General features: G+C 49.8%; 1 protein-coding gene across 6 annotated transcripts in view; it reads left to right on the forward strand.

The window, feature by feature from the left end:
- ARID3C (AT-rich interaction domain 3C) overlaps positions 1–16,777 on the forward strand; it is a 395,250-nt gene that overhangs the window by 284,887 nt on the left and 93,586 nt on the right. For all 6 annotated transcript variants that reach the window (XM_068272418.1, XM_068272434.1, XM_068272440.1 and 3 more), the window contains one exon: positions 11,248–11,320. In XM_068272418.1, the coding sequence (XP_068128519.1) occupies positions 11,248–11,320 (73 nt within the window). The remainder of the gene's footprint in view (positions 1–11,247; positions 11,321–16,777) is intronic.

Raw genomic sequence — 16,777 nt, forward strand, 5'->3', positions numbered from 1 at the left:
GCTCCGTGCAGCGGTCAGTCCTGCTCAGCCTTATTGAATTCCCTGCTCAGTGTCCATATCAGTTTCTGAAGCAAAACAACATGCAAAGGTAGTCGGGGAAGCCGCGAGCCTGAGGCGGCGGGCGCAGAGAATCCCTGCTTTTCATAATAGCCTCTGCTGTGCTGAGTGACGTGAGCTGGGACCCCACACGCAACCTCACTGCGGTGTGCGCTCTTTATAAACAGGCAAAGCAGGCCTACAGCAAGTGACCCTGCCAGTGACCAGAGCCGGCCCTCAGCCTGTGACTGACACATCCCTGCTGACATTCCACATGTGCTTCCCTCCGCTTGTGTACAACCTCCACACCGGGGTCGCACGCAACCTCACTGCGGTGTTCGTTCTCAATAAACAGGCAAGCAGCCCTACAGCAAGTGACCAGAGCCGGCCCTCAGCCTGTGACTGACACATCCCTGCTGACATTCCACATGTGCTTCCCTCCGCTTGTGTACAACCTCCACACCGGGGCCGCACGCAACCTCACTGCGGTGTTCGCTCTCTATAAACAGGCAAAGCAGCCCTACAGCAAGTGACCCTGCCAGTGACCAGAGCCGGCCCTCAGCCTGTGACTGACACATCCCTGCTGACATTCCACATGTGCTTCCCTCCGCTTGTGTACAACCTCCACACCGGGGCCGCACGCAACCTCACTGCGGTGTTCGCTCTCTATAAACAGGCAAAGCAGCCCTACAGCAAGTGACCCTGCCAGTGACCAGAGCTGGCCCTCTGCCTGTAACTGACACATCCCTGCCGACATTCCACATGTGCTTCCCTCCGCCTGTGTACAACCACCTCACTGCGGTGTGCGCTCTCGATAAACAGGCAAAGCAGCCCTACAGCAAGTGACCCTGCCAGTGACCAGAGCTGGCCCTCTGCCTGTGACTGACAGTCCACATGTGCTTCCCTCCGCCTGTATACAACCTCCTCACCGGGGCCGCACGCAACCTCACTGCGGTGTGCGCTTTCTATAAACAGGCAAAGCAGGGCTACAGCAAGTGACCCTGCCAGTGACCAGAGCCGGCCCTCTGCCTGTGACTTACAGTCCACATGTGCTTCCCTCCGCCTGTATACAACCTCCTCACCAGAGGCAGCACACAACTCAGGCCAGCTTCGGTTGGAGCTTGGGGACTAGCTTTATGTACCTAGCAGTGAGTTCTGTATCTAATGCCACCGCTGTGTTCACTTCCTCGTCCTGAGCAGCACTCAGAGGCTGGAGCCACTACCTAATGATAAGGAGCGTTTGGGCAAATCTCCCTGATGCTACACATGCCCACCATGGTGGGTTAATACTGACTATGTCCTGAGTGACTACCCACATGCCCAACAAGACAAAAATGTGTATTTTCATCAGCAGTAGCTGATAGCACGTATGTAACCTTTAAAGTAACCCTGTAGTCTGCGGGGACACAAAGTTACTTACTGTCCTTCACTGGCTAGAGGGAAACCTTTGATAGTGCAGAGGCCTCGGCCCCGCTGTCGCCACGCACAGACCCTCTGAACATATCCGCCAAAAGCTCAGGGAAGATGTTGTTGCAGAAACAAAGAAAACCCAGAGAATCCCCCATGGTGAGATGGACTAGTCCAAAACCTGTCATTTCTGTCAGATTTTAACTGCTGACTTTTTTTTCCTGGAATGGAACCCGAGGTGGGGACATTAAATAATAATAATTAAAAAAAAAAAACGATGCTACCTGATCTGGGGTGCTGGGCGGATCAAGTAGCATAGTTTTTTTTTTTAATTAGGGGTTTTCTTTAGAAAGAAAAGGGAGAAAACCAGAGGGGGGTTATGGTGTGGGGGGCACAGCAGTCCCATGGCACCCCGCACAATGTGTTTTAGGGTGTAACCAGGGGCAGTAGGATTGCATTTGTTCACATAGGGGGAGGGCGGGGTCGGTTGCAAACTGGGAGAGGGTCCCGCCCTGCAGTAGTGGTGTGTAGGAGGCAATGGGAAGCCTCAGGACAGTCCAGGTAAGTACGTTTTTGTCCCACAGAGACTACATGCTTACTAGATATCTCTGCCGGGAAGAAACGCTTTGCCTCCCTTATTTTCTAAATCGGTAAATACAAATGAGACGTGGTCACCACTAGCTCCAACCCTAGTCCCTGTTTTATGGCCGCTGTGCTTCATTCACCCCTCCTACCTGTGTGGGACTTTGCCCCATCAATATCTGATCAATATTTGGATAGAAATTTTTTGATTGAGGTTTCGTTTTTTGATTGATTGATTGATTTTATGCCATCGAAGAGCTACTCAATTAAAAGGATTGCATAGTTTATGGCTTGTTAAAGGTACACACCATGCAATTTGCACTTCAGATCCTATTCGAGCGAGTGATCAGATCGCTATTCTAACATCGATTGGATGTAGTAGAAAGGGAGCGTACACACTTATGCAATTTGTTTTTCAATTTTCTGATTGGACATTGATCGAAAATGGATTAAAAGGGCATACACATGGGGCGATAGCCAGCATTTCAATCAATATTCTGCAGCATGTCCGATCTGCTTCCAATGATGAAAGAGAGAGATTTCGAGCTTGGGATCGGTCGTTGGCGATCAGCCTGTATATTTTTTTCCCTGATGCGATCTTTTTCTTGACCAAAAATATGATCCAAGGTTAAAATTGCATCATCGTCTAGCTGATCGCTCTTAAAGCATCTGGCCGACCGTGTGATCAATGTAGTCATCAGATGTTCTCCAGCCGTCTTTGGGTGACAGTTGTTTTTTTTAGACGCAGCTGGTGAAACGAACAACTGACACCTTCTGACATTAATTGGATGAAGGTTTTGATTTTTGCACACCAGTCAGTAATGGGGGCTGTGATGTCATTATTATTTTTGTTGTGTCCGGAGCAGAGTGTGGTGACGGGATTGGTGCGTTGCTCCACCACCTGCGGCCGTTCCGGGGAACCCCAGGCACATGGCAGACACTAATTCCTGCAATAATGGAGAGGATTGTTGGACAAGCAGATTTGATTTGCAAATCTTTAATGATTAGCCTGCAGGGGGGGCCTCTTCCTGGCAGAGACGGCCTCTCCCATTTGACTGCATTCAAATGAATTTCATCCTAATCCAGCGGCCATCTGCAGCATCTGTGTGATCTGTGTGTTTGTTCAGCCGAACAGATCACCGAGGCTTCTGGAAGAGGCGCTGAGATCTGGGCGAGTGAGGAGAGACGTGACCTGTGCTCTGGTGCAACAGCTCACCTACTCTCTGCACTCTGCAATCCACTGCTTCTGACTGCGATCTGTTATCTACAGGTCCGGTCTAAAGCCCCATCTACACCATACAATTTTGACTAGCCAATCCACTGGCCAATTTAACCACCTCTGTATAGTATGAGTGCTGACAGATGTAGAATACTATACCAGATTGTGCAGGTGAGCTCTCATACTAATTGGAAGTGGTAACATTGGTCAATAATTGAACAGTCAAAACTGGAAGTGCGTATCATAGATAAGGAATAGATTGCATAGAGGAGTAAACAGACCTAATGTGCAGATCACAGATTTGTATTAGTAAAGCATAGGACAGTCACATCCCATTAATAATATCCATCAATATAGCTCTGACATATTTCACAGTGCAGTACAGAGATCACTGATCCATTCCCATCAGCCTCTGCACAGAGGAGCTTACACTCTAATGTCCCCAGCACAGTCACATGGGTAGTATTGGGTGATGTGGTCGGGATGGAGTGTTTCTGCTCCTCCCAGCACTGACATCTCTTGGTGGAGGGGGGGGGGGGGTCTCAGTGTCTCTGCTCCCCCCAGCACTGACATCCCCCAGTGGAGGTGCGGTGGTGGAGGGGGGGGGTGTTAGTGTATCTGCTCCCCCCAGCACTGACATCCCCCGGTGGTGGAGGGAGGGGTCTTAGTGTTCTTGCTCCCCCCAGCTCTGACATCCCCCGGTGGAGGGAGGGAGTCTTAGTGTTCTTGCTCCCCCCAGCACTGACATCCCCCGGTGGAGGGGGGTCTTAGCGTTCTTGCTCCCCCCAGCTCTGACATCCCCCGGTGGAGGGAGGGAGACTTAGTGTTCTTGCTCTCCCCCCAGCACTGACATCCCCCGGTGGAGGGGGGGGGGGGTCTTAGTGTTCGTGCTCCCCCCCCCCCCCCCAGCACTGACATCCCCCGGTGGTGGAGGGAGGGGTCTTAGTGTTCTTGCTCCCCCCAGCTCTGACATCCCCCGGTGGAGGGAGGGAGTCTTAGTGTTCTTGCTCCCCCCAGCACTGACATCCCCCGGTGGAGGGGGGTCTTAGCGTTCTTGCTCCCCCCAGCACTGACATCCCCGGTGGAGGGGGGTCTTAGCGTTCTTGCTCCACCCAGCACTGACATCCCCGGTGGAGGGGGGTCTTAGCGTTCTTGCTCCCCCCAGCACTGACATCCCCCGGTGGAGGGAGGGAGTCTTAGTGTTCTTGCTCCCCCCAGCACTGACATCCCCCGGTGGAGGGGGGTCTTAGCGTTCTTGCTCCCCCCAGCTCTGACATCCCCCGGTGGAGGGAGGGAGACTTAGTGTTCTTGCTCTCCCCCCAGCACTGACATCCCCCGGTGGAGGGGGGGGGGGGTCTTAGTGTCCGTGCTCCCCCCCCCCCCAGCACTGACATCCCCTGGTGGAGGGGGGGCTGTGTCTTAGTGTTCTTGCTCCCCCCCAGCACTGACATCTCCCGGTGGAGGTACGGTGTCTCTATCCCTCCCGTCTTGTCTTCGGCTTCCTCAGCTCTTCTTATTGATTTCTGGATGTGAGTTGTTGGAGAGATCGAAGGGCCTCTTGACCCAGCAATTACTGTTCTCGCAGTCTCTGCTCCGTTATATAACATCATTAAGTTTGGGAAGTGCGCAGGGAGGGGGCTACAGCAATCCACTGCGATAATTACTGGCAGTCTGGCTGCTTTTATATGTCTTATACACGCTAACCATTCCAGCCTCATTATCTGTATTTTATCACAGCCGGTGACCTGACAACTGCAGCGCCGTCCCGCCTGTAGCTGCTGCGCCTAATAGGATATTACGCATAGCATCGGACAGCACTCAACCAGCCCAGCCATCATTATTATTATTATCAGTATTATTGTTATAGGGAAAGTGCAACCATCAGCCTTCATCACACACATAAGAGGAAATGCAACGCTGAGTATCGGGCAGACAGCTTTGTTTATAGGAGATTTCTTACCCGCCAAAAGATTTGTAATTCCAGCCAGCCAGTCCTGTGATTCAGATGATTGCAGACAGTACAGCCAGACAGCATAGCCAGCAACATGTATTTTGGTGCCCAGGCTGCAAACTGAATTCCTCAAGGCACTTTATTGATCTGAGGAGGCGGCAGAGACCTGAGAAACGCGTTGTCTTTTAAAATTGTGCTTGAATAAACCTTACCTGATCTAAACCCTTGTTTTTCTGGCTTGGGCCATCTGGAGAGGGAAGATACCTGATGTATTTATTTTGTCTTTATAATATATACTCTGAGAGACATTTATTTTTGGGCGCCTCTACCCTTCTTCATAGCAACATGATCAGGATTTTCTCCTGTCCTGTGCATATTGGATACTGCAGACACACTGATTGGTCAGTGAAGAGCAGCAGTACACTGATGAGTCATCTTTCCTCCTTCTCCAATAGGGAAGATCCATGAGTAAAGCCATGTAGGCATACTGGAGAATCCTTGGCTGATACAATCATTCAGTGCTGTCACAACCAAAAATGTAACTTGAATACAGCTCCGGCAGAGGAGTTCTCTGAGCAATGAATGTGTACATTTTCTTTATCACAGTATGGCACACGCTCTTACTCTGCCCACTGTCCCTCTTCTCCTCTTCACAAAACAGAACACCATTCCCATTCGTAGCTGAACAGTGTGTCCATACCGTGGTCATCAGTCAGCCATCATAATGGCGATAAAAAGTGTATAAATGTGCAAAAATAAAGATTGTAGTTTTAATGGTGATTCATTTGGCTTCATCTAATCAAGAAGCTTCTACACAGATGTACACCAGGTCCGGCACTGAGTGCTGCACAGGACTAGGACATCACTAAGTGCTGGAGTGGAGCTTTATGGAAATGGTGCAGCTCTTGCCATGCTTAGTAAAGCCCTGTCCTCAGTCTACACTACTCTCTCCTGGATTGAGGGTGGGGTCTTCATGTTTATGCTGCTGAAAAAACAGTTACCAGTGTTCTGCAGACGTGACAAGCAGTGCAGGGGGTGCTGCACAGGACTAGGACATCACTAAGTTCTGGAGTGGAGCTTTATGGAAATGGTGCAGCTCTTGCCCTGCTTAGTACAGCCCTGTCCTCAGTCTATACTATTCTCTGCTGGATTGAGGATGGGGTCTTCATGTTTATGCTGCTGAACAAACGGTTACCGGTGTTCTGCAGACATGTGACAAGCAGTGCAGGGGAGAAGAGATTAACCTGACAGATGCAAGTTACATTACACAGCAGGAATACTGCGTGTGTGTGTGTGTATGTATGTCAGATAAAAGCTAATGGCTGTTAATTTCTGGATCAATATATACATATATATCTTGGTGAAGGAATACTTGCAGTGCTAGCCAAGATAAGGTCCACCAGCGAAGCGCATCAAACACTGTGAACTCAACACAGCACCATCTGGTGGTGGGAGGTCAGACATAGGAAGCTACAGGCTAGCTTGCGAAAATTCGAGGGCGTTTTCCGAAATGTGAAAAAGCACATAATGCTTTACAATGCACTAGGGGCAGTCTCGGTGCGCCGGCGCCCCACGATATATGAGGCCGTCTCCCTGCAGCGCTGTGATGGAACGATGACACGATGTCTCGCCGTATGACGCAGCCGTAAACCAGTTCCTCTTGTATATTTAATGCGCAGATAATGGATGGAGTTACGGTGTTAATAGCAATCCAGTAGGCATGCTTCTCCCGCTCCTGCATCATATAGCAGACAGGTACTCCCATGTCAGCGACTCTCCTGTAATACCGTGGTGAGTATTAACCACTTACTGACCACACGCCACGTCCGTCCATCACCTGCTAATAGGAGCAGACAGCAGCGCTGGGGGAAAGTGTCTGGGCTGTTTATAGCTTAACTTCACTAAACAGCACCGGACACAGAAAGCCTGGAGCCGATCACAGCACATTACCACCTATTACAGCACACCTGAAGGGAGAAAGATAAGGAGGCAGCCATATTGATTTGCTTTTAGGCTTAGCTCACATTATAAATCGCCAGCGCTATCGCAAGCGCTGAACGATTTATAGGGCGGTTTTGAAAGTGCTTTTTCACTTCCTGCCGTCAGTCAGGAAGTATACTCTTTGATCCGGAAATAAATGAATATAATGTGTTTATTCATGAAAGCGCTGGGGAAATTGCTTTGCAAAGCGCTTTTTGAAGCTCTTTCTGATTTCCCTATACCTTCCATTGATTTGCAAACACTCCAGATATGGTACAGGAGCCGTGATTGCGATTGGAAAGAAGGAGCATCGCTTATGTGAGAACACTCAGCGAGCATTACACTAGCGCTTTTAAGGTGATTTTTTTTAAATCGCCAGTGCTTAAAAAAATCCCAAATCGCCCCTAATGTAAACAAGCCCTTAAACAATTCCAGTTACCTGGCAATCCTGCTGATCTTCCATGCATCAGTAGCATCTGAATCACACACCTGAAACAAGCATGAGGCTAATTTAGTCACATTTCGTCCAGAAACACCTGATATGCTGCATGCTTGTTCAGGGGCTATGGCTAAAAGTATTAGAGGCAGAGGATCAGCAGGACAGCCTGGAAACTGGTATTGTTTAACAGGAAATACATATGGCAACCTCCATGTACCTCTCTCTTCAAGTGTGCTGTAAAAGTTGTTCCTCTCACAAGTAATATGTGGTTACAGCTGGAGCCTGGTGGGCTGAGCGACCTGCTGGATTCCCGCTACATGGTCATACGTTACGCAATGGCCAACAGATTGACCGTGTGATTAAATCTGATCAGAGAGGGATCTGTTGCCTGCACACAGATTTCCTATAGATTGCAGCATGACTTCTATTAGAAATATTCCCAGCATTGCCGCCTCCATCTGCCACGCCCCACCCTCCCCCCCTTCCCCATGTCATGTGCTCCCCCGGGCTCCTCTATCCGCTGTTGCACCTCCTCTTCTGTCCCAAATCTTCTCACTGTCACCACCAGGGGCGCCTGTACCATGTGACCTGGTGGCCCATGTGTGACCTCATACGCACCGCCAGGTCACATGGTACAGACGCCTGGCTGTATACAAGTCTAGGGACACTGGAGGAGACACGTCTGCCCGGGGGAAGCACATTACACATTGTCAAGAAATGGAACGCCGCTCCCGCCACGCACCTGATTGAGCGAGACCATTCCAATCTGCTGGATCAATCGTTTTGATCAATTTCAACTGGTAAATTGCGGCATCAATACTGGCAGATTCAATTATTATTATGGAATGTGCGGGATATGGATGCTGCAAATTGAGGAGTGGGCACCTTACCTCTTGGGGCCTCCAGGGCTGAAACGAGAGAGCGCTGATGTCCAGATCTGCATTTCACTCTTAAAGGGTCACTTTGCCCAGAAGTAATAATTATTGATTAGTGGAGTCTGGGCTGCCTCTCCCAGTGACTCCTGATCCTGTACCGTGTAGCCTTTTCTCCACCCCCCCCCCCCCCCCCCATATTGAAGTTTTGGGGTTTTCAGCTCGTGTGTGGGATTCTTCTGCGCCCCCAAGGGCATGTTCAATGACTTGAAATAGTCCAACAGGCAGAGCAAGGGCATGGCAGATGTGCAGAGCTGGGAACTCAGGAGGGCAGAGATCTCATCACCAAAGTCCCCTGGTAATACAAGGAAATATTAAATTCAGGTACAATGCAGCCATAATGTATCTCCTGTCACATACATAGGAATATGTTGCTATTCAGGTGTCTTGGGTGAAATCCAGTCGCCTAATATTAGTAGAAATATATTTTATTGTGTCCTGATGGTGAGATCCTGAAATGACATAAAATGTAACCTTGTGTATATTTATCTCAGACATTTTTTATATTATGGGGAGGGGGGATTGTCCACAGACTTTCAATCACCATGGAGACCAGAGCTGTCAAACTCACACTCAGCACTCAGTGCTGAGTGTGAGTTTGACAGCTCTGGTCTCCATGGTGATTGGATAGAATGAGGATGTGTTTGGAATGAATATAACGAATGCATATCATTCAGTGCTGAGTGTGAGTTTGACAGCTCTGGTCTCCATGGTGATTGGATAGAATGAGGATGTGTTTGGAATGAATATAACGAATGCATATCATTCAGTGCTGAGTGTGAGTTTGGCAGCGCTGGTCTCCATGGTGATTGGATAGAATGAGGATGTGTTTGGAATGAATATAACGAATGCATATCATTCAGTGCTGAGTGTGAGTTTGGCAGCTCTGGTCTCCATGGTGATTGGATAGAATGAGGATGTGTTTGGAATGAATATAATGAATGCATATCATTCAGTGCTGAGTGTGAGTTTGGCAGCTCTGGTCTCCATGGTGATTGGATAGAATGAGGATGTGTTTGGAATGAATATAATGAATGCATATCATTCAGTGCTGAGTGTGAGTTTGGCAGCTCTGGTCTCCATGGTGATTGGATAGAATGAGGATGTGCTTGGAATGAATATAATGAATGCATATCATTCAGTGCTGTGAGTTTGGCAGCGCTGGTCTCCATGGTGATTGGATAGAATGAGGATGTGTTTGGAATGAATATAACGAATGCATATCATTCAGTGCTGAGTGTGAGTTTGACAGCTCTGGTCTCCATGGTGATTGGATAGAATGAGGATGTGTTTGGAATGAATATAACGAATGCATATCATTCAGTGCTGAGTGTGAGTTTGGCAGCGCTGGTCTCCATGGTGATTGGATAGAATGAGGATGTGTTTGGAATGAATATAACGAATGCATATCATTCAGTGCTGAGTGTGAGTTTGGCAGCTCTGGTCTCCATGGTGATTGGATAGAATGAGGATGTGTTTGGAATGAATATAATGAATGCATATCATTCAGTGCTGAGTGTGAGTTTGGCAGCTCTGGTCTCCATGGTGATTGGATAGAATGAGGATGTGTTTGGAATGAATATAATGAATGCATATCATTCAGTGCTGAGTGTGAGTTTGGTAGCTCTGGTCTCCATGGTGATTGGATAGAATGAGGATTTGCTTGGAATGAATATAATGAATGCATATCATTTAGTGCTGAGTGTGAGTTTGGCAGCTCTGGTCTCCATGGTGATTGGATAGAATGAGGATGTGTTTGGAATGAATATAATGAATGCATATCATTCAGTGCTGAGTGTGAGTTTGGCGGCTCTGGTCTCCATGGTGATTGGATAGAATGAGGATGTGTTTGGAATGAATATTGTGAATGCATATTATCCAGTGCTGAGTGTGAGTTTGGCAGCTCTGGTCTCCATGGTGATTGGATAGAATGAGGATGTGTTTGGAATGAATATTGTGAATGCATATTATCCAGTGCTGAGTGTGAGTTTGGCAGCTCTGGTCTCCATGGTGATTGGATAGAATGAGGATGTGTTTGGAGTGAATATTGTGAATGCATAATATCCAGTACTGAGTGTGAGTTTGGTGGCTCTGGTCTCCATGGTGATCCGTTTGAATGAGGATGTGTTTGGAATGAATATAATGAATGCATATTATCCAGTGCTGAGTATGAGTTTGGTGGCTCTGGTCTCCATGGTGATTGGATAGAATGAGGATGTGTTTGGAATGAATATAATGAATGCATATTATCCAGTGCTGAGTATGAGTTTGGTGGCTCTGGTCTCCATGGTAATTGGATAGAATGAGGATGTGTTTGGAATGAATATAATGAATGCATATTATCCAGTGCTGAGTATGAGTTTGGTGGCTCTGGTCTCCATGGTGATTGGATAGAATGAGGATGTGTTTGGAATGAATATAATGAATGCATATTATCCAGTGCTGAGTATGAGTTTGGTGGCTCTGGTCTCCATGGTAATTGGATAGAATGAGGATGTGTTTGGAATGAATATAATGAATGCATATTATCCGGTGCTGAGTATGAGTTTGGTGGCTCTGGTCTCCATGGTGATTGGATAGAATGAGGACGTGTTTGGAATGAATATTATGAATGCATATTATCCAGTGCCGAGTGTGAATCTGGCAGCTCGGTCCTTCATACACACAACTGACCATTGCATCTCTCTCCTTCCCCCTCCAGCTGTACGAGTTGGACGAGGACCCCAAGAGGAAAGAATTCCTGGACGACCTGTTCAGCTATATGCAGAAGCGAGGTAAGTGCAAGCTGATGGCCCAGCTGTGTAATAACCACTCATTAAAGCAGTAGGATCAGCCATACTATTCCAGGGAAAAAACGCATATATAAGTAGATAAATACTTGATATACTTACATAACACATGTATTGTACTGTCCACATTTTGAGTTCAGTGAATTTTATATAGTAAATGAAGAGAATTCTGTTCCTGGTGGGGGCCATGTCTTTTGCCCACAGTTTGAGGCTAAATCCTGATGTAATTTCTGCCCTTTACTTTTTTTTTTCTCCTCCAATCGCTGAGTCACCTTAGCCGTGCTTGTAAACACAAGTGAGCAGGGGATCGTGTTTCAGATAAGCAGCTAGGCAGGGAAATAAAGGGAAGAGGAGGAATATATTGTAGATAAAAAGAACCCCCAGCATGCAACTGTTTGGCACTAACTATTAAAGGGCCAGTGCTCCTAAAGTATGTGATAACTCCAAATCATAACAGCAGAAAAAGTTTTGAATGCAGGATTAGCATCTTTATCACTTAATACACTCAGACCAGTTGCTGTTGAAATTAGACTTTTATGGTGACAATCCTGCTTTTAGAGTGCCAGTCTGCAACGTTTCCCCGCAGGCGGGTCGGACGTGGAAACGCTTCCTGTACCTCCTATGACTGCGGTGTGCATCACTGCAAGACGCACACCGGCTCAGTGGAAACACTAAATCATCATCATGGTTAACTAAACTTTTCAGCACTTTCCAAAATGAGCTGTGATACAACGGATCCGGCCCTCCCACACAGAGATCAGCAGGCGTGTAAGGCCTGGTTCGCACTGACAAATAAGTGGCAAACGGATCTGATTACCAGTTGATTGTATCCATTTCCACACCGTTGCCGTTCAGCTGCTTCTGTTCAATTTCCCCTCATCCCCCCAGACCCCTATCAGCAAAGTGAATTTTGCTGGCTAGCTGGTCCGTTTCTTCACTAGTATGAAAAAACGTTCCGTCCTCTCATTCCGTCCTCACACACACACCCCATGTAGTATGCAGTCAACAGATATTGAATACTGCGAGCAGATTGGCCTCGATTCATAAAAAGCAGTGCGATGATAAAAATCTTGTCACACTCGGTATTTTCCCGGTCTGTGTGCTAATTCATAAAGATTTCCCCAGCTGCCCTTGGAGGTCGATAAATTACCGCAGCCCATTGAGCGGTAGAGTAGAGCAGTGTCCCGATTCCCTCTTTGCCCTGCAGAAATGACTCGCACAGACGGCTCTCTGCACAAATGACTCAGACAGATGACTCACACAGTGTTTCCCTGCCTGCTCAAATGACTCACACAGACGGCTCTCTCCACAGATGACTCAAACAGACTTCGGCTCTCTGCACTTTGCATTCATCAGAGCTGTCAGAGCTGTCGGTAACTTGTTAAGACCTCACTAGAGGTGTCGGTAACTACCGCCAGGCTTACCGCTTGTTGCAGGCTTTATGAATTGACATTTGCTGACAATTTACTGACATGTGTTGTCGGTAACTGCAGCCAAGTCGGTAATTTATCTCCCTGGTCGGTAATGTCAGCTTTTCATGCGGTAACAGCCTTTATGAATTGACATTTTGCTAAGTGGTCGGGAAAGTCTGCTGTTTTCAGCATTACCGCATGAGGTAATGCTTTATGAATCGAGGCCATTGTGTAGGTAAACCCTCATACACTACATGGAGGTGACAATATTGGTCAGCGATTGGCCAATCATGATTGAAAGAGTCGACCAGGCTTTAGGCTTGGGATTTATTGAACAGGTTTGGAAATCAATACTACTAGATAGCAGATTACAATGAGATTGCCTGAATGTCTTGTGATTGGTCAGCTGGGTCATGCTGGGCGTGGCCTCTGTGGTAGCATAACACGTGTGTAGAAGAGGGAACATGGCAGGTATATCAGCACGCTGCAGTCTCCCGGGATCCCAATCAGGATCTGTGTAATCGATCAGCAAACAGCGGTGTTCCCATGCCTGTGCGGGCCGCCTGTGTTTGCTCTTGTCACATTTCCCTGGCCGGTGGCGGTGTTGGGTGACAAGGGACGCTGAACAATGTCAGTGACACGGGTGTCTCTCATCAGCGGGTCCCTCCCAGCCCAGCGCTCATTGTCAGCTGTTTGTATAAGTTGTGTATGTGGGGGGGGGGGGCAGGATCCGTGTTATTATATCTGCTATACGGGCTGTCCTGTATACAGAATGTACACAATGTCCCTGCTGCACCTGCTTATTAATCTGCACCTAATCTCCTGTCTGTAATGCCACGCCCACCCCGTCTGCCTCCGCTGGCAACCATAGACCCGGGCTTAGCAGGATCACAGCCATGTTAAAGGGGACCTGTCTCCAAAACCACACTTCCCATGAATCAGCGGGGCATGCTGGCAACACATTAGCATTATGAGCAAAAAGTCACTTCTTCCTTTCAGAACTCATTGGATCTGATTTTCGATCATTTCTCTGTACATTTAGGCTCCGTTCACACCTAAAACCGCGAAACGCCGGCAATTACCGCTAGCGTTTTGCGGGAGTGATTTTTCCGCGATTAACGCGGAGAAATCACTGGACACTGTAGCGATTTGGGAGCGATCGCGATTAGCGGTTCTATACACGCTAATCGCGATTGCTCCATAATCGCCGGCAAACTGCTGCATGTACCACGTTTGTGGTTAACGCTAACCGCAAACGCGGCAGTGAGAACACTGCCATAGTGTTACATGTGCTAGCGGTTTGCCTCGATTCCCGCTCAAGTGTGAATGGACCCTTAACAAGCTGACACATCATTGCATTGCAGTGGTTCTGGAGGTGTGGTTAGCTTACAGGGACAACAAAGGGATAATTTGCATATTCAGCAGTGATGCATCGTGGGAGATATATGCTCACTCCAACCTGAATTATCGCGAATTCCTTCTATTTTAAGAAGGCAAACTTCTGTTCTTCCTTTCAGCAAATGCTTTTCTCTAGTCTCCATTTCTTCCATATGCCCACAGGAACGCATCGGAGCATGCTCAGCACCGGCTAGGCATGCCGTGAGATTATTGTCTCCTTAGACAGCATGTGCAGTACACAGAAAGAGTAGACCCGAAACAATCGTTCATCCCCACTGATGGAAGGAAAGATGCTATCCAATTCAATCAGATTGATGAATTTGATCCAATCTTGCTGGATCTATATTATCAGTTTTCCTTCAGTTAGTGGTTCCAAACAATCATTTCTGATCGATTGTTCGGGCCCACCAACAGCAGTAAAGCTTCTATCCAATTTCAGATTAATGGAATGGATCTGAAAACGGGATCTATTCGATCAATATTATGATCGAATCGGAGAATCGATTGCCCAAAGAATCGTATCATTAGTGGCCACTTTAAGAAGATCATTGTTCACTTTACAATGCAGTGTTTTTCCAGCATCAGAGGGAATTATGGCCGAATGATCAGAGCTGTGGGTCCCCCGCAGAGAGGCAGCAGAAAGTAAATAAGGGGGTCATGTCCCCAGAACCCTTCCATTGTCTTGTGGGGGCTGGGGAGACACACCCCTACACACATCTTCTCCCACCTGCCTCCCTAGTGATCCACCATGCTAAATCATGTAGATCACCAGCTGTACACACACTAGATTATTGGCTAAAGCCTCATCTACACGGTACAATTTTGCATCAGATCGACTGGTGATCTGATAACAAATTGCATTGTGTTTAGACGTCCAAATTGTTTCAGATCAATTTTGCGATAGATTTATTGCAAAATCTATCACAATCCGATTGGACTGGTTTGAAATTATCTAATAGTTCCGTCTAAGAGCGTCTCTGGCCCAAAGCAGCAATGACACACAGAACTGCTAAGCAGAGCCCCGCGCACCACAGCCCCGCACACCACAGCCCAGCACAGCCGAGCCCAGCGCAGCACAGCCCAGCACAGCCGAGCCCCGCGCAGCACAGTCCCCCGCAGCACAGCCCCGCGCAGCACAGCCCCGCACACCACAGCCCCGCACACCACAGCCCAGCACAGCCGAGCCCAGCGCAGCACAGCCCCGCACACCACAGCCCAGCACAGCCGAGCCCAGCACAGCACAGCCCCGCACACCACAGCCCAGCACAGCCGAGCCCAGCACAGCCCAGCCCCGCGCAGCCTAGCCCCGCGCAGCACAGCCCCGCGCACCACAGCCCAGCACAGCCGAGCCCAGCGCAGCACAGCCCCGCGCACCACAGCCCAGCACACCACAGACCAGCACAGCCGAGCCCAGCGCAGCACAGCCCCGTGCACCACAGCACAGCCGAGCCCAGCGCAGCCCAGCCCCGCGCAGCCTAGCCCCGCGCAGCACAGCCCCGCGCACCACAGCCCAGCACACCACAGCCCAGCACAGCCGAGCCCAGCGCAGCACAGCCCCGCGCACCACAGCCCAGCACACCACAGCCCAGCACAGCCGAGCCCAGCACAGCACAGCCCCGCGCACCACAGCCCAGCACAGCCGAGCCCAGCGCAGCACAGCCCCGCACACCTCAGCCCAGCGCAGCACAGCCCCGCACACCTCAGCCCAGCACAGCCGAGCCCAGCGCAGCACAGCCCCGCGCAGCACAGCCCCGCACACCACAGCCCAGCACAGCCCCGCGCAGCACAGCCCCACACACCACAGCCCAGCACAGCCGAGCCCAGCGCAGCACAGCCCCGCGCACCACAGCCCAGCACAGCCGAGCCCAGCGCAGCACAGCCCCGCGCAGCACAGCCCCGCACACCACAGCCCAGCACAGCCGAGCGCAGCACAGCCCCGCACACCACAGCCCAGCACAGCCGAGCCCCGCGCAGCCCAGCCCCGCGCAGCCTAGCCCCGCGCAGCACAGCCCCGCGCAGCGCAGCACAGCCCCGCGCAGCAGAGCCCCGCACAGCAGAGCCCCGCGCAGACAGCCCCGCACAGCAGAGTCCTGCACGGCAGAGCCCCGTGCAGCAGAGCCCCGCACAGTACAGCCCAGCAGAGCCCCATGCAGCAGAGCCCCCCACAACAGCCCCGCACAGCAGAGCCCCGCGCAGTCAGCCCCGCACAGCAGAGTCCTGCACGGCAGAGCCCCGTGCAGCAGAGCCCCGCACAGTACAGCCCAGCAGAGCCCCATGCAGCAGAGCCCCGCACAACAGCCCCGCACAGCACAGCCCCGCGGGATGATGGGAAGAGCTATTCTCGGTATCAAAGTGAAGTGCTGAGCAGCGAGAGACACTTTCTCACATGGAGCTGTGCCGATAACTGAACAGACGTGCTGGTCCTTCCTGTACAGAGGAGGAAATGTGGCCAGCACAGGAGAATAGGGCCGGATACAGCAAACAAGAGGCCCGGCGCTGCCCTTGCATTGTGGCGGCCCAATAAACGCCATTCAACGTGTGAGAATCAGCAAGACACAGGCGGTGACCCCGGCGACCTTCCCGTCATACAAGTCTGGCCACGCCCACCATCACTGCATAAATACTGCCAAGC

This window comes from Hyperolius riggenbachi, chromosome 1 (assembly GCF_040937935.1).
Source record: "Hyperolius riggenbachi isolate aHypRig1 chromosome 1, aHypRig1.pri, whole genome shotgun sequence".
Lineage (NCBI taxonomy): Eukaryota > Metazoa > Chordata > Amphibia > Anura > Hyperoliidae > Hyperolius > Hyperolius riggenbachi.